Source organism: Nyctibius grandis, chromosome 7 (genome assembly GCF_013368605.1).
Source record: "Nyctibius grandis isolate bNycGra1 chromosome 7, bNycGra1.pri, whole genome shotgun sequence".
NCBI classification, from domain to species: domain Eukaryota; kingdom Metazoa; phylum Chordata; class Aves; order Nyctibiiformes; family Nyctibiidae; genus Nyctibius; species Nyctibius grandis.
The window spans coordinates 35,969,220-35,987,442 of NC_090664.1; the positions used below are offsets into that span (position 1 = coordinate 35,969,220).

General features: G+C 40.6%; 1 protein-coding gene across 1 annotated transcript in view; it reads right to left on the minus strand.

The window, feature by feature from the left end:
* The window catches only part of CUBN (cubilin), a 149,901-nt gene that overhangs the window by 45,126 nt on the left and 86,552 nt on the right, over positions 1–18,223 (minus strand). The window contains 14 exon segments of the mRNA XM_068404678.1: positions 1,205–1,345; positions 1,654–1,863; positions 3,565–3,743; positions 4,799–4,973; positions 6,346–6,529; positions 6,809–6,999; positions 9,020–9,166; positions 9,499–9,696; positions 10,771–10,960; positions 11,624–11,805; positions 13,082–13,287; positions 15,468–15,600; positions 15,876–16,004; positions 17,291–17,404. Coding sequence (XP_068260779.1) covers positions 1,205–1,345; positions 1,654–1,863; positions 3,565–3,743; positions 4,799–4,973; positions 6,346–6,529; positions 6,809–6,999; positions 9,020–9,166; positions 9,499–9,696; positions 10,771–10,960; positions 11,624–11,805; positions 13,082–13,287; positions 15,468–15,600; positions 15,876–16,004; positions 17,291–17,404 — 2,379 coding nt within the window.

Below are 18,223 nucleotides of genomic sequence, written 5' to 3' on the forward strand. Positions count from 1 at the left end.
AATGAGCTCGAAGGAGTTAAGAAGGGTTTGCAGGAGATTTTTCAAGACCACTACCGCAAATAAGTTCTTGAAAAGTAGCCATAGTTTGGCAGGATGCATGGACACTAAATAATGAGAAAGAGAAGTGTGAAACAGGAATAGGTCTATGTCCTCAGTCCTGATCAGAGCAGCTCTTTGAAGTCATTGTGCTAAGGACAAGAGGCAATGGGCACAAATTGAAACACATGAAATTTCATCTGAACATATGAAAACGTTTTTCACTGTGAGGGTAGTTGAACACTGGAATAGGTTGTCCAGAGAGGTTTTGGAGTCTCTGTCCTTGGAGACATTCAAAACCTGACTGGCCACAGCCCTGGAGAACTTCCTCTACTGTTGAGGTCCGCACGAGGAAGGAACTACAGCACACCAATATGGTGCACTAGTCGCTTCTTTATTTTGGTTAACACACACTTTTATAACCTACACACTCTCTTATGTAACGGTCACACACTAAGCTATTGGCTACAAGTATTGTCCATAATCTGGCTGCGTGCCACCTCTACTGTTCTAATTGGATACTTACTATAAACTTAAGCAAGCCACATCCCTATGCTTTCTTGCTATCTCATGCTGTTACATAACAGTGTACTGGTATGTTCTCTCTATAACTTTCCCACGGTCCAGGCCCCTACACTCTACCCAGCCTTGCTTGAACAGAGAGCTTGGACTACCTCATCTCTAGAGGTCCCTTCCAACCTCAATGGCTCTGCAGTTCTGCAATTCTGCTTAAAACCTATTGGTTGAAAGCTATTGGTTTTAGGGAGATTTAAGAATACCACTCACCTCGGGGACAGAACAACATAAAGGAAAATCACAGCATTTCTTTATCTTCCTCCTCATCAAGAGGGATGTGGGGAGGGTATGTTAGGACATCCCTGGTCTGATTGCTGGAGAGGAAAGGTGTGGAAAAGCGTGCTTCATTGTGAGAGACCTACCACTGATGGCAACATCTGTTATAGCAGGAGACTGCTTGCCTCTCAAAGTTTCGGCTCGTTTAAGTAGTTATCAGAGAGCTCTATTCATATTTCCCACTGAGTTTAAATTTAGGAGCAAATACACACCACTCCAAGGATAAGTGGTCTATGATATATGCTGTATTAGTGCAATTATAGTCTGTGGTATATGTCGCTTCCCTGAAAGTAACTTGCAACCTTACAAATCCTACCTTCAGTACTGGAAGCAAAGTGCAGTCTGAATCCTCGGGCATTAACTGATCCATCAGTGACAAACTTGACATAAGCAAAACTGTCAGAGGTGTCCACAGCATCAGGGACAGTATTGCCACAGTACCTGCCTAACAAATTTCCTGCAAAAATCAAATACAGAAAGACGATTTTATATTTTATATCAATATGTTATTTGTATTTATATTGAAGGATCACTTTACAATTTAACCATCCAGGCAGGAGTAAACTAGTAAAATCTAGTTATTGCTGGGAAATAGAAGGGTTTTGTTTGCCTTACTTTGCTTCACCAAGCAAGGCAGACAGAAGCAAATACTGTACATTGAAAATGCTCACTTTGTACCCAAAGGGAAATGCTTTCAGGAACCCCTGGTGAGGTTTTGTAGTAGTACTAGGGAAGGGAAGACAAATACTGAAATAATTCTCAGACCAGAAGCGTTGTATTCTCGGATCTCCACAAAGTCATTAGTGCACTCAGAGGAGTTCTGAATATCTAGGCCTTCTAATCTGATGGTAAGATAGTGGCCCCTGGGACCCTGCAGAAACCATTCACACAGCAGGTTGTCTTGATAATGAAGCTCAGGATATCCCATGCTTTCAATGATGCCGGTTTGTCCTATCACTGTCCCACCACAGGGAGCTGCAAAAGGAAGAACATTGCTTGGTTGACTGAAGGACCTCAGAGAAATGACCTTTCTCCTAAACAAGACTTAAAGCTAAGGCACAACTGATTTGTTCTCTAACTGTGGTAATAAAACAGGAATTGCCTTCCAGTTAAAAATCTTGCACATTCTCCTAATTCAACCAGCCCTAGTTCATTGTGTGGTTTTTTTTTCACACCCCCTTCCATTGCTAGCATCCCTTCCTCTCTGTCGTATCTCTCATTAATTTGAATAAACTCACAGATTCCAAGGTCTATATCTAATCTCTACCCATGTCCATATTTACCAGAAAATCTTGGAAAGCTGTATCAGACAATTATAAAGAAATTTAGTTTGCTAAATGTGGATCTAAATTTTTAATGACTGACAAAAGTTGACTGCTGGTTTGGGCCTACATCTATGGTTCAGACTCCTCTTTCCTGCCGTCCCTTCCTGTTCACATTCCACTTCTTGTGATGCCTTGGTAAGGGATCACTGCACAATTTGGGAAACAGCAATTTATTTTTAATTTTCTCTGTCTGAAAACTCATTTCTCTGTGGTACCTGCAAACATAAGTTCATAATACTACGGCTTACAGCAAACAATATTCCCAGGTGGAATTTATTGGATTTTAGAGTGTATTCTGTGTGTCTGCTAGTTACAGTCTCTTTGTCGCAATAACAGTTCTGTTCATACTGTCTGCCCTTCTGAGTGATTAGTGCTTTATTCCAGGATGACTGGCATACAGCTGAGATACCGTGAATCTGTTATGGATAAATATAAATTGTGGCTTCATATACTAACAATGTTTTCATGCAAGTTGTGTCAGTTTTCACATTCAGAAATAAAACAACACACTATATTGACTTAAGTGTTTGAGATCTAACACAATCAGAAAAATTCTGCGTAAAGCAATATAGTCCACTATTTTGCCTTGGAGAAATTAACAGTCCTAGACTTTCCTATATGAGTGTTACTAACATAATAGCTGCTATTCTTTGAAGATCAGTAACATTATCAAAACCAAAACATTGTCATTTCTGAATCTGATCAAAGACTATTTTCTATTTAATTTTAAAACTTTACTAGTGCTTTCTAATCCTGTTTTTGCAGCTTGAAAGCAAATAATTTTAAAGTATTTCTTTTTCCAGCTGACAAATAATGGTTCTTACTGTTCATTCCTTTTTCAGTCCATTGTTGTGCTGCCCCTGCTTGTCTAGCAGCATTGTTATTATAGATTGTTTTACATTTACATAGAGAAGCTCCTAGTTTGTTGTTCTCTTGCCATCTCTCAGCTGATCTTTGCATTCCCCTTCAGAATACTGCTCGTGAAAGTGACACTAATTTTGCATGCTGAAAATCAAATCATGTTACATGACTTTATCCACGTAGACCTTTTCTTGTACTGCCCCTTTGATTATTGTCTTTGACAAGAGGTTATCCAGTTTTGTCTCCACTGCTGCAGATCTATGAGCACTTTCCTGTTCCTTTTTCCATAATTTTCACCTCTTGCTAGGTGCAGAACATGCTGATATTAACCTATATGATGATTCTGATGCCTTAGCTCGAACAGTAATTGAAAGAGACACATATCTGTCAGTCCACCTCATAGGCATGATTTAAGCCTTATTACAAAAGTTTGACACTTGAGAACAAAATCTTCTCTAAAATCAGAGAAATTGATAGATGCAAGCATTACCAATGGAGTATTTAGCATTGAATCCCACGTGCATGGCACTGCTGTCAGACCTGAACCTCAGGTACATGACAGCTCCTGAGGATCTCTGCAAGCCTGGCATCAAATTTCCACACAGCTTGGCAATGATGGGGGCAGTTGAGTCAGCACCGTTGTGTAGCTCTAGGTAACTGGAAGTGCAGCTAGGAGAGGAGAGAATTTTCTGTTCAATGTATAGCAGTAATGGTTTGAAATCATTTCAGCATGTGCACAAAGCCATGAAACCGTAGTGAATTAGATCAGTTTCCATATACAGTGGGTCCAGGACAGGATCAACAAGTTCATAATCAATTATAATTATGTAATATTTGAATCAAAAGAAGTGCTAGAAGCATTGAGAAAGATTCATCCCAAGCCCAGTCTATGATCAGATCAGATCAGATCTGACCAAAGCAAGTCCTGGGGAGCAGTATGAATGGCACTGGTAAAGTAGTTGTGACCATCTTTAACATATTGGTTTTGGCAGCATTCAGATTCAGCAGATATTCCCTATTAAGTCTCATTGATTACTGTTGAATTAAGGAACAGATATAAGATAGATGAAGGGAATAAAAATATGAATCTGGAGGCTTACTTAGGTGGGCACAGAAAGACCCAAAATATCTTAACTAACAGCTTTGCCTTCTGAATGGTGCAGTGTCCTGTGAAGCCAGAGAGAAAGAACATCTTTGGGATTCTCCATCCTGCACCATTTTTTCTATACATGGTCTTACAGGTGAGGCTCACCTTTGCCATGTAGTGGTCCAGCCCCAAATCAATGAAGTTATATCAGCTGGAAACCTGGCTTTGTTTTATGCTTCGGGCAGGGGCTGCAAAACATGTAGACCCATTGCAAATCAGCAGACAGGCAATGGAGGAGGGAGACAAATTGTTGTGGTGGTAATCCATTGGATTTAAAAGGACCTGAGAGTCAAAATGATTGAAAATCTGAATACGAAAGCACTAGAGGGCACAGATTTTACGGAAGGCACCTTTCTACCATGGATGCTTCCTCTCTGTCTGTTGTATTAATTTCTGTCATGCACTGCAAAGTCCTAGGAATGTATTCCAGTGGCCTGATAGCTTAAGTGATCTCAGAAATTTCCTAACCACTTTTGATTGTAAATCTGGAAGTGGAGGAATTAGAGAAAGTAACAGGGAAAGAAGAGTCAGAATGGAGTCTCTGAAGAAACACAGGCAAAATAATGTGGATGTATACTTTGGTGAAGCTTCAATGTAAAACTGATCTTCAAATTGCAGCTCTACTGCACGTCCATTAGGAGCAGTTATGGTCCAGACACAGTCAGCATGCGGGGGATAATTGCTTGGATAGTTGGGGGAAGATATATATCCACTGGGGTTGAAATCATTGATATAAATATTCCCTCCACAAGCTGGGAAAGAAAAGATCGCCAATAAAAAAACAACATGTTAAGGAAATGGGTGAGGCATTAAAAATATGAGTTATCACTATATTCCAACACAATTTCCTTTTGGTGTCATAGAGTTACATCAAAAACAAATGCATTTTACTGCTTACTGTGGGAAAACATTTTAATGCAGTAGAATCCTATGTTCCTGTGCTCCTGCTTACCTAGCCCTCCTCATTTCCAAATGTTCAGGGCCCTGAATTAAATGGTTATTATTTCTTCCTTGGATTGCTTCTAAACCAAGCAGGAAACATATTTCTTGCCTTTTTCCTATCCAAATTCCCAAGAGCTAGAAAGCCTACAAGTCAGACCCATCAATGCTTCTGTGAATCATTCCCCACTTCTGCTTTCCAAAAATTAAAATGTCTGTTTGAGACAATAATGAATGTGTGAGGAATCCCAGTCAGAGAAAACATGAGGATTTGTTCAGGTCCTTTATCCTACAAAAATATCTTTATTTTGACCAGAACCTTTCTGTCAAAAACCCCCACTATGTTCTAGCAATAGTGGTTTAACATAGGGTTTTAGTCAAGTCTTATAAATTGAAGTGGTAGAAATACTATTGTACAGCTTCACCCATTCCCTTCATGAATCCGCTACAGTAATGCTAAGAATGATGCTTTGCAGCAGCAGGGAAAAGTAGGCAGAAAACAAGCACTTAAAAATTTGAGTATGTTGACAGGTTGCCTTAATTTTGTTTAGTTACACTGTTTAACAGGAGGGCGCCTGGTGTCCCAAGTGGTATGTGTCATGAATACAGTGGCATAATGGCAAAAATTACTTGCTAAGTCCCTGATTTAACCCTGGGACCCGAGTCTCCGTTTTTTTTCATTCTTTCAAAAAATGTTAGCTCTGGCAGGGAATGTTATTTTCTCAGCTGAGAGTAAAACCTGTGAGCAATGTTACCACCTTTCTAGACACACAAGCCTAAATCATTCTTGACATCATTTAGCACTTGCACTGGGTACTATATGTTCAAAATAATGTTCTTGTTTCCAGTTTTTTTTTTTTCCTTTCCTGCATGAATTTTGAACATCTCTTCCTGACTATAGATGCTACTTCTGCTAAAGGGATACTACCCTGCTAAAGGGTTCCCCATAAGTTTTTTTTTTCAACTGTAATATCTCCGGGTTTCGTGACCTGGATCTGGCTCTCTTTAAAAAGGAGAAATTTGAGAGTAGGATCAGAAGTCATGCACTAAAGAATGAAACGTGACATTTTTGCAGACATCTGATTTTACCAGGGTTGGGACTTATGACAAGAACCTCCTTTAAGAGGACTATCTCCAAGTTATATCTATTGAGTTGCAGGATTTAAGTTTATTTCCTAGACTTACCTAGACTCTTAGCCTCGTATTTCAGTTTGAATCCTTGACCCTCATTCCTGCTGTCAGAAATGAAGTGGACAAACAGCTGATTGTCTGTGGTGTACATGGTAGAGACGGGGCTGCTTCCACAAAACCGTCCATTCCTTCTTCCAGACATCAAAGGTGGGGCAGCATTATCTAACCCATTCTTCAGCTAGAAGAAGAGAAATTGCTAATGTCACTCAAGCAACCAGCCCTGGAATGTAAACTCTGAGCACACACCATCTTAATGCTTCCAGCCATGGGGGAAAACAGTAAGCTAGTGATTAATTAATGCACAGCAATAAATAAGAAAGAGAGAGAGAAATAATCTCTGTGGTATTTCTCTTTGGTATTTCCACTACCTGACAACCTGGGCTGCTGACATTGCAATCTACAAGATTCAGTAGCTTTAATAGCTTTGAGGATTTGGTGACTTACTGAATAACCTCACCTCTACATAATCTCCAAGGTTGCAGGAAGTATCCTCACTCTTAACCTGGAAAGGCTGTTCAAAATGGACAGCAATGATAAATCCAGAGGTTACCACTACATGCCAGGAACAATTCAGATTAGGAGCATAGTCTTGAGGGTAGTTGGGGGATGTTATCACACCCCTGCCTGTGTGCAAATAGCCTCCACAACCTGAGAAAAAGGAGTTGAAGCAAAGAGAAAAATATTAGCATCAACTATTCACATATTCGTTTAGAGAAAAACCCTGTCTCCTAAAAGGAAGATGTGATATGTAAAAGCAAACGTTGAAGCAAGTGTATGAAGAGTTGAGGGGCATAGAGCAATGCACGCAATGAATGATCTCCCAGATACAAGCTAGTAGATTGCAAGAAACCACACACCAAACATCTTGACAGTGAGACACAGTTCCAGACTTAACAGACGAGTAAGCAGGCAGCTATGCCAAGGACCTCCCATGGCATAAGCATGTTGTTACACTGTCTGAGTACATTGCTTCTAGCCATGGACAAAACCACTGTCACCTACTCAAGCTGCCAGTCAGAAAAACTTCCCCTGGCTACGCATTATCATAACACATCCTTTGGTGCCTTAACCTGTTCATGAATCTGTTATAATCCCCAGGTGCATGTGGGAGGAGTGCCACTGAAAATTGCTGACATTTCCTGCTGGAACTTACACAGCTTTCTGCATCCGTCTCTCTCTGGTTTGTGTCTATGCTTTGAGTCATTTATTTCCCTCTCTTAGTTGGGCATTCTTTCACCCTTCAGCTGAGCTGTTATAAACTTAGGCATACACTTTTTTTACTTGTGACAAGTGCCTGGTCTGGTTGAATCATGCTTTGTTTTATTATATTGCTGGGAAAATAGCAAATTTTAGCTTTGCAGAGTCAGACATTTATTAATGCATATTCATGAGATCACAGAATCACAAAATCACAGAATCACAGAATCACAGAATCAACCAGGTTGGAAGACACCTCAGGGATCATCGAGTCCAACCGCTGCCCCTACACCACCCTGTCAACTAGACCATGGCACTAAGTGCCATGTCCAGTCTTTTCTTAAACACAGCCAGAGATGGTGACTCCACCACCTCCCTGGGCAGCCCATTCCAATGTCTAATAACCCTTTCTGAAAAGAAATTCTTCCTGATGTCCAACCTGAACCTCCCCTGGCGAAGCTTGAGGCTGTGTCCTCTTGTCCTATTGCTAGTTGCCCGGGAGAAGAGGCCAACTCCCACTTCACTACAACCTCCCTTCAGGTAGTTGTAGACTGCAATAAGGTCACCTCTGAGCCTCCTCTTCTCCAGACTAAACAACCCCAGCTCCCTCAGCCATTCCTCGTAGGTCAGACCCTCCAGACCCTTCACCAGCTTGGTCGCCCTCCTCTGGACTCGCTCCAACACCTCAACATCTTTCTTGAAGTGCGGGGCCCAGAACTGGACACAGTACTCAAGATGCGGCCTCACCAGTGCCGAGTACAGAGGGACGATCACTTCCCTAGACCGGCTGGCTACACTATTCCTAATAGAGGCCAGGATGCCATTGGCCTTCTTGGCCACCTGGGCACACTGCTGGCTCATGTTTAGCCAGCTGTCGATCAGCACCCCCAGGTCTCTTTCCACCGGGCCGCTTTCTAACCACTCTTCCCACAGCCTGTAGAGCTGCATGGGGTTGTTGTGGCCGAAGTGTAAGACGCGGCACTTGTTCTTGTTGAACCTCATGCCGTTGGTCTCGGCCCATCTATCTAACCTGTCCAAATCCCTCTGAAGGGCCTTCCTACCCTCCAGCAGATCGACACTGCCACCCAGCTTGGTGTCATCTGCAAATTTACTGAGGGTGCACTCAATCCCTACGTCTAGATCATCTATAAAGATATTGAACAGCACCGGCCCCAGAACTGAGCCCTGGGGAACACCACTAGTGACCGGCCGCCAGTTGGACTTTGCCCCATTCACCACCACTCTCTGGGCTCGGCCATCCAGCCAGTTTTTAACCCATTTAAGAGTCCACACATCCAAGCCCCAGGCAGCCAGTTTGTCCAGGAGGATGCTGTGGGAGATGTGAATAATTGGACTGTGTGATTAATTAGATAGACAGTTGACAGCTGTTAAAAATGCCAGTCTTTTCTTTCCTTACCCCATTGTTAGCAGCAAGGCAGGCATTTATCTGGAGAAGAGAAACAAATCTTACTTTTGTGATAAGAGGCATTAAACCCAGCTCCAGTGACACTTGCATCTGACATGAAGTGGATGAACATCGCCTCTCCAGTTGATCTTATTGGCCCAGGAGGTTCTCGTCCACACAGAGTAGCCAGCACTGGAGAAAGGCTAGTGTCTCCTGAGATCAAAAGAAGACATGTTAGTGTTAAAACCAAATCAATTCACATCTGCCTGTTGGTTGCTGTGGCTCACACTGTCAGGCAGGTGCTTTTCAAGATCTTTAACCCCTTACAGATTGAGAAATATTTTTATAGACCACTAAATATTTTGCTAGACTTTGCTAGTTTTATTCTATCTAGCAGAATGTCTCAGCGTAGAGGAAGAATACTGATTTAGAGCATGTTCCCATTGCTATCTATATTGCTTAAACTCAATGGACATGAGGATTCCAGGTACTGGGACCTTGGGTATCTAGCATATTGTCATGGTAGGGGAAGACTGGCTTCTCACCATCTTGGATAATAAGTTTGTCATAGTTGCATGAGCTGTGAGATTCTATGTCTAGGGCCAGGATATTGAACTCCACAGTGGATCCAGGAGCTCTGATAAGCCACACACAGTCAGCAAAATTTCTGTAATTCATGGGCCAGCCCGGTGAGAAGAGGAATGAAGGTGTTTCTTCAGTTGTTGCAGTCCCTCCACACACACCTGTCACGTACAGGAAGACAAAAATGAAAGCATCTTCTTTATAAACTGAACACTTGCCTTGTATAATTTAACAGTCCTATAATTAAGCACAATGGGGGCACAGTGATGATGTGTGTAATCAGGAATGCTTTTCTTCAAGCATTGCTTCAGTTTGGACTGGGAGTACAAAACTTGAAAATCCTGTCCTATAAGGATGTTCCTGTGCTACATGATGCAGCAATGATGTGACCTATTTTACCACAAGAAATATCTAGCAAAAGACCTAAGAGCATCTACCACAGTTTAACACAGGTTGCATATCAGAAAGCAATGGTGCATACATAACCAATAATACATAAACAATTTAGGCCGTCTTGAAATTGAAGTACTTTTCTTTCCCCTCTCCTAATGTCTCAGCTATAAGTTTAGATCAAGATGGAGTCCTTGCTGGAATATCTAGTGGCTCAGTGCTCTTCCATCACAGAAACCTATTACAGACTGTCAGTACCTTGCAGAGCCCCAGGGATCCTTAGTCCCTCTGTCCCCAGAAATCTGCCTTCAGATTTAGAAAGAAGACATTTCACTTTGTCCTAGTTAGTCTTAACTTTCTCTTGTTGAACTTGCTCAGAGAAAATCAATGGTACAAGAAGCATATTCCCTCTCCTTCCAGGAGCTATTTATCAGAGGTACATGATCATACTGAGCATATTCTCTTTATGTATGGACGTGAGATGCATTATAGTGAAAGGTTTCATATTACAATGGCCAGTGATTTAAGAATGGTAAGTCAAGAGGGATACTTTTTCGTGAAAGCACATAAAATGTTTAGCTCTCATGAAATACCTGTGTCAAGAAAAACATCCCTCTATCAATATGCTTATTTTTAAAACACTGTAAAACAGCATATCTGAGAGTCCTTAGAACTTGTTTTAAAAAGATATTAAAATGCTAAATTAAAATATCAATGAAAGCTTTCCCTCCATTACTAGCTAGGGCTTTCTCTTGTGGGGAAGTTGGTTTGGAGTTTTTTTTAAGTAAAGCTCAGTATATGACTGGCCATATCACTTTTAACTGTGCAGCCCACTGAAAACCCACCTCTAGCAATGGTGCGCGTAACAGCGGAAGCATCCACTGCATACCACTCCAAAAGAAAGCCTTTTCCAGTCACAGAGGAATCCGACTGGAACTGGATTGTCATTGAACTGCCAGAGGATGCAAAAGAAGCAGGGTCTGCACCACAGTATGTTGCAATAGGACGAGAATGGATGGTGGGCCTATCATAAACCTGCAGAGAGAAGGAGAACGGTGCCGTTCCTCACACACGCAGATTTTCATCCGCCCCATACTCAGCAAGTTTCCAAGGAGAAAATTACCCTCTTTAAATGAGTGAGGGAGCAATAGAGGCAACAACTTTGCTTAGCACCATGCGTGCTGTATTTTTTAGCCTGGTAAAAGGGTTAGACTGTATTAGAGGAGGGTAGAGAAAAACAACCAAACAGGAAGAAAGAGGTACCTTCCTACTGCCAACAGCAAATTATTGATCCAGACAGCAAAGAAGGTGCAAGTGAAGGAGTGCTCCTTGTAGGATTTTAAAATAACCTTTTTAGAAGCACTGAGGTGTTATTATCACTGTTGTCCTCAACTGAACCAGCACAGAGCAAAGTTCAATCTGGTACCTGACCTGAAATTCTTGGGTTTGAAAATTCAGGATTGTACCATCGTGGACTTATTTTTTACAAGTTTCAAACTTACAGGTTGGAAATATTGTTAGGGAGCTAAAGAGTATGTAACCCTTCCTATAGCTAGTAATTATTGAAAAGATGACACAGCAAAAACAATAAGGCACCCCATATCCTCAGAAATTCTTCCCCTTCATCTTGTAGGTTTCTCTATTTATCATTTTTATCAAAGTTGATTGAAATAAAATAACTTCTCACAATCAAATCACCTTCAGCTTGTCATACTGGCATCTCTGATGATTTTCGATATCCATCTGCAGGATACGGCCATGGATAACTTGTGAAGCATTAACACTTATTCGCCACTGGTAATTGGAATTGTGAGGGTAACTTGTGGGCCACTGTGGTGAAGCTATTTGTCCTCTGTTTCCCACAATGTCATTTCCATATACTGAAAAAAAAGAAAGAGACAACTAATGCCTCTAATTCACATAGATTAAAAGAAGCATTGGGGCCCAGCCTGGATATAGCTTTCATTTCAGCCCGTCTGACTTAATTTACTTAGGACTAGACAGTGCTGTGAGGCATAGACTTGTGTCTCAGACAGTCCTAGGATGCACATCTAATTATTTTCTTGTGAGGGATGCAGTGTGCCCTTATCTGAAGGAAATTACCCATTCAAGCTGTGTGGCTCTACATGTAGGAGAGGTGGGAAGATGGCACATCTAAATTCTCCCCTGACTCTGTCTACTTCACGTTCATTTCTTCCCAAGAAGCATTAAATAATAATTTTTTTTTCAAATGGTGAAAAATGGTTCTGATTTAATTTAGCTCTGAACTATTGATAATTCCTTTTGAAAATGAGTAGTAAAAGTCTCAAAGTAAGGAAAATTGTTAGAAGTTTAGCTTGCATAATCAGAACAGCTGTGGATGTTTAGCTTCAGCAGTCTGTTCATGCAGTGAATCAGACTGATGTTTGCAGTGCTCCCTTGAAATTTTGGATCTATAGACTGGCATCATTTCCTTTTCTTCTAATTCTGCTCCCTGGTTGATGGCATCTAGATCCAAACCAGAAGACAGGCGCTGTCATACTCAAAAAGCAAAATGGAAAGCTGGGAAAGAAATGCTTTTTCCTTAATTTATCAATTGCCTAATAAGTGGCAACATAAGCATTAAAAACCATTGCTCACTCTCAGGTAGCAAAGACATATGGTCAGATATTTTAAACTCTATCAGGCTACTGGTAAATTTGGGTTGCCATAGAAGTTTTTAGTACATAGCTCTTATTCATATCTTTACAACCCAGTACTGCTGAAGGAAGAATCTGAAAACCAGGTGATAAACTGTTAGAAAACAGTCAATGAAATAGAGGACATTTTATTTTCTGTAATCCATGGGATTTTTTGCTTTGGAAGGATAATATGATCAATCTGAAAAAATATTGTCTGTTCTGATAATTTAAAAAGGTAGAACGTAATGTCTAATTCTTCTGATTATGCTATACTTAATATACTTACATACACACGAGTTCTGTTCTGACATGCTTTAGAGCATCCCTTTACATTCAGCAGCTATTTTACACAATATTTTTAAAGTGAATTCACAGTCTTGCTGACACCAACAAGCATTTTCTAATAGACTTTACAGGGCCAAACGTTCACTTTTTTGAATCATTTTGGAACTGTTATGAAAGAACAATAGTTTTCAATAAAATAACATTTACTTACAGTAAGAGAATGTGGCCCTGAAGCCAACAGCAGTGCCTGAGCTGTCTGAGACAAATTTGACCCACAGGACATGTCCAACAGTAGATGTATAATTTGAAGGCAAGGAGTTCCCACAGAATCGTCCTGCCAGCGTGCCTGTCTCATTCCCTTCACGAATCTCCAGGTAATCTTTGGTGCAGCTGCTACTATCTTCCACCTGAAATGCACTGTTTCAATAGCAGTAGAAGAGTATTAGCAGGCCTATGACTGGCACATACTTCAGAGTTTGCCCTGCCAGGCCACTAATCCCCCTGTAGCTGGTATTCTACCGTAACAGTTAGAAGAGGTCAGCAACAAAGCTCTCCAGAACCCAGAAGTCACTGCTTATCACCTGGCAGTGCTGCTGGTATGGGACTTTTTCCTTTTTAGCCCCTTATGACAGAGCTTCAGTTTGCAAAGTTATAATTTTTAAAGAGTTCTCAAACTCATACTATTTCTTGGTTGTCCAACAACAACCATGAAACACAGAAAGCCCCTGATATATAAAACAGGTTTTTAATATAAGCTGAGGTCAGACTATTTACTGGGTGCACATCTATTGGGTGCAGAAAATACTTTTAGACTTACAAATCAGTTTGCAGCTCCTTCATATGTGTATTATATCAGTACACTCTCTGGTGAGAAAACAATTTCCAGAGGCCTAGATTCATTTGTAGTTAACACCTCAGAGCTCAGAAATCCCTTAGCAGTTTCTCCAGAATTAGAAAATATTACTGCTTCTTTGGCCTCTCTGAGTTTCACATAGCTGAGTGTGCAAATAATAATAAGGATTGCTATGAACTCTTCTAAACCAATTTTTACCTTAGAAAAGAAATGGGATTTAGTGATCAAGTTATAAATTCTAAATTATTGCACCAAGCTGATTTCTAAATATATTCTAAAAATCATTATGTTATTCTAAGTGAAGTTCTTTGGTTCAGTCCAATATAATTTTCAGAAGCAGGCTATGAATATATAGTAAAGATTCCAGAGAGTGCCTCTTATAACCAGTGCCCCAAATATTTGTGCTTTCTGATTTTCTGGTTACAACTCCTCCCCTTCAGTCCTGAATACAGCCATATGTGTTCAGTGTACACATGCTGTGAAATGGTTCCAACCACTCATCTGGATATATTTCAGATTAATTTAAAGCTAACCCTCAAATTGCAAGACAGGCATTTCTGTTCAGACTGAGCTGAAGAAAATGAATGCCTTATGCCAACAAAACTTTATAAACCCCTAATATTAAATTAAATAAAATAAATACTGCTTTCTGACACAATTACTCCATGCTTTCCAGTATTTTCAGCTTGACTTTCAGCTATGTGTAACTGAAGAAAAAGAGCTTACATCTACTCAGTGTCACTTTATATAACTGAATGTATGTTCTGCTGATAGTTTCTGCTTCACATTAGATTTCTGTTTTGGTTCTGAAAAGTTGTTATTCATTGTTTTGTTGCAAATATTTTAGAAAATGTTTTCAGGCTGTAGTACTTTTTCTCTGCTTCAGTGAGTAAAGGAGGAATAGAAGGTCCTTTTTATTGAGTTAGTGAATCAGTACATGCCTAACAAACTGCATCTTATGCAGTCAGCAAGTAACTGGGCAAATTTTCCTTTTGTCCTAATTAACTGTAAATGCAGGTTTCAGAATTACTTTTCTTTTCCTGCTGATTCTTGATAAGCTTTGCAAAGGGTCAGTGTTTTCTTTCTTGGCAGCAGCCACTGTTTGATGCTGGGAAACCGAGAGGCTCAGAAATCCACATAATTGGTAAAGAACAACCTAACGACCCTGGTAAAGGACTCTACATTGTTCTCTGGATGGCGCATGACTTTCCTGTCATAAGTCTTCAAAGGAAAGTTACTCTGCTGAAGGAAAAACAAAATTCCTTCAGATACTCTCCTGGCCCCTCTTGTACTTCCACTGGTATAATTATTGGAGAAATTCTAACCCTACAATCCAGGGAGTATCTGGGCCCTTTATATTACTCAGCTATATAATAAATACTACAATGAATCTGGTGGTAAGGAAATAGTAGGAATTTCCTTTGTAAAGAAAAGGCAGAGCAATGCTAAATTTCTTCTTCTTGTTTATAAGTGAGTGAGAATGGGCTTCTTCAGCATGTCATGTTGCTCAAACAATAAACCACCTATTTATATAATGCTGTATATGCCTTAATATAAGCAATGACTAAGACAGGAGAGCACTGATTGCAAGCTGCCACTAACCACTGCTGTGTTCTCGTTCCAAGTTACTCTAAAAACTTGTTTCAGCTTTATCATCTGGTAATTACATTTCCTTATAAACACAGAGCATCCTTCCTTCAGGTCTGTTAAAGGGCTGAATAATAACCCCTGGCAATGCATTTACATGAAGGACAGCTGGAGCCGGTTGCCAGGGGAGCTGAGAATCGTCCAGACGCACTCGGTGTTCAGCAGATATGGCTCGGGATAGCCAGGGCTGTTGAAAGCTCCTCTGTCCATGTGGAAAGTACCCCCACAGGCTGCAACAAGAAGGAGGCAGCACAGGCTTGAGAAGGATAGCATAAAAAAAACATACCTCAACAGAGACAGAGCATTTGCTAATGAAGAAAGCATTTCTCCTTGTCTCCTTGTTTTTTAGCTTGTTGATATACTTGCTGAGACTTTGGCCAAAAAAGAGGAAGGACAATAGGGGATTTTTAAAGAGGGAATGTCAGGGAGACAAAGAGACACAGGATCTGTTCTTTTTCTTAAATGTTGGAGGCATAAGGTAGCAACACCTGTCATATGGACTTACACGATGATGATGCAGCATAGATGGCATGGAAGCCCCTGGCAGTAATGTTGTTGTTGGAGATGAAGTTCATCACCAAGGCATTACCAAAAGAAGTGATAGGATGTGGTATAGTAGTGCCACAGTAACGGCCTGAAAGAGAACAAGCCAGAGAGAAAAAAAAAAAAAAAAGGAGTGTTAAGCATGTAATTACTATTGATAATTTAATATTTGGGGTTAATACGTGACAGCAACCAGGAGTACCATTTATTGCTTACAATTGCAGTTGTCAATTCAATCTACATAAAAACAAAATACTCCATTTCATTAGCACAGAACTCAACTCTGGTGGTAATTTTTTTTAACAGAGGAAGGACCTCCTGCACTCCAGGCGTTCTAGTCACTGGCTATTCTGTCGCTGAGCTCCGTTGTATTCACTCTATCCAGAAATTACAGCCTAATTGAAAAAAAAAATCCCATCAAATATATCTGACAGTCATTTCCGTTTCACTCAATTGGTTTCTGATGAAAAAAACAAGTGACAAATAACAGACCAGTTCTCCTGTAATGGACTGTAACATGGGGATTAGGAATATGAATCATGATCTAGCAGAAAGGCATCTGACAGCAAAAAGAAAGATAGCAGCTAGTATGCTGGTCCACTTGCCAAGTGAAAGCCAAGGGTAGGAGACCAAAAAATGAATTCTGCTCTTAGTTACAAACCATTTAAATTGAGTGCAACCCCACTCCTGCCAAGGGAGAATATACAAATGTAGATTAAGGGAGAGCATAATCAGGCACAGATATTCCCAATTTCCCAGAAAAGAATTTGAGGCAACCCTGGGGATGTGAGTGGAGTCAGGACCACCCTGTGGCCAGGGCTCTCTTGTGGCTTCCTGGCAGTGTAAGCACTGAATTTTGCTGCTCCACACTGCTCCTGCCACTTGAAGGTGATGGCTCTGGACAGAGATGTCAGAAGAAAGCTGTAGAAAATTCAGGAACAAGCAGAAAATCAGGCTTTCTGGGGCTTGACAAAAATCCTTTTTCTGCTCCCAGAAATCTGCAGCTTTCTTTACCTGTGTTTAGTGTGGACTCTGCTTATGAGTGTGGGTTACGTTATATTTTTGTACAGTTAACTGGGAATTCCGTTTAAACTGAATTGCTTGCTTCCCAATATTGTTCAGCTAAGGAGGAAGGAAAAGGCAGCTGGAGTCAATTCCACACCGCAGGTTAGTAGGAATACAGTCAGAGCCTTGGATGACTGTGCCATTCACACTGAACACTTACCCTCCATCCCCGGTCTTCTCTGGCCAGAGTGGCCAAGGAGCTTCCTTTATCAGAGAAAGTCCATTAAACAGGAGGAGACTCGCAGAAAAATTTCTCCTGTGTACCTTGGATATAGTTCTATATATGAAATAAACAAGGGAAACGTACAATACCTCGAAGAGGAGCCTCGTAGTTATTCCCATCCAAAATCTCCACAAAATCCATTGTACAGTTTTGTCTATCGTTTTCAATATCAAAGTCAGTGAATGAGAGTGTGACGTGGTTAACTGGCAACAGCAAAGAGTAAAAACTTAGAAGCTGGGCATTTCACAGGAAAATAATTACATGTAAACAAATGTACCATCTTTTCCCCCCTGAAGTCAACCAGTCCCTATAAAGCCTAACATCTGAAGTAGTTTAATCCCTGATATGTGGAGTGAATTTGATGAAAGTACATTCATCCTTACTGCAAAGGTCCGAGTAATTCTCTTCGTATTTCAGTACTTTCTAGTACAATCAACATTAGAAGCATAGGATTTAACACATACACATGTGCTTCATTATATAATGAAAGTATCAGCAAATATAACACGGAAAATTTTACACACATTCGGAAACAAAACTTATTTCTACACATCCGTGACCTTCTGTCTCTTTGCGATCTATACCATAGATCCAGACAAAATGTGCATTGATGCTGCCCTGCTCCGGGCTTAGAAAGAGCTGGTTCTTTCATCGTTTTGTGATGTTCCACATATATCAATTGGACTGGTTAAAGGATCATTAACTACCCTCAGCTATATTTGTACAGAATTGGATTTTCCACACCCTTGGACTGCAGGCTACGTTCTGAAAAAGAGGATTTCTGACTCAGGGTATATTTGACTCTCGTATTGCTCTTGCTTGTCCGATATGAACAAAGGTGAAGTCACAACTGGATGAAGAGAGGTTGTCCTCAATACCAGTCTGTGACAGTAGTTACTTCTGCCCTTAGCGCTCCTATGCAGTTCGAGTGGGTCAGAAAGAGTCTCACGATTTAGATGATAACTAAGTTTTCTCCCACAGTGACCAAGCTTGAATTTGACACAAATATTTTGCTTCTCACT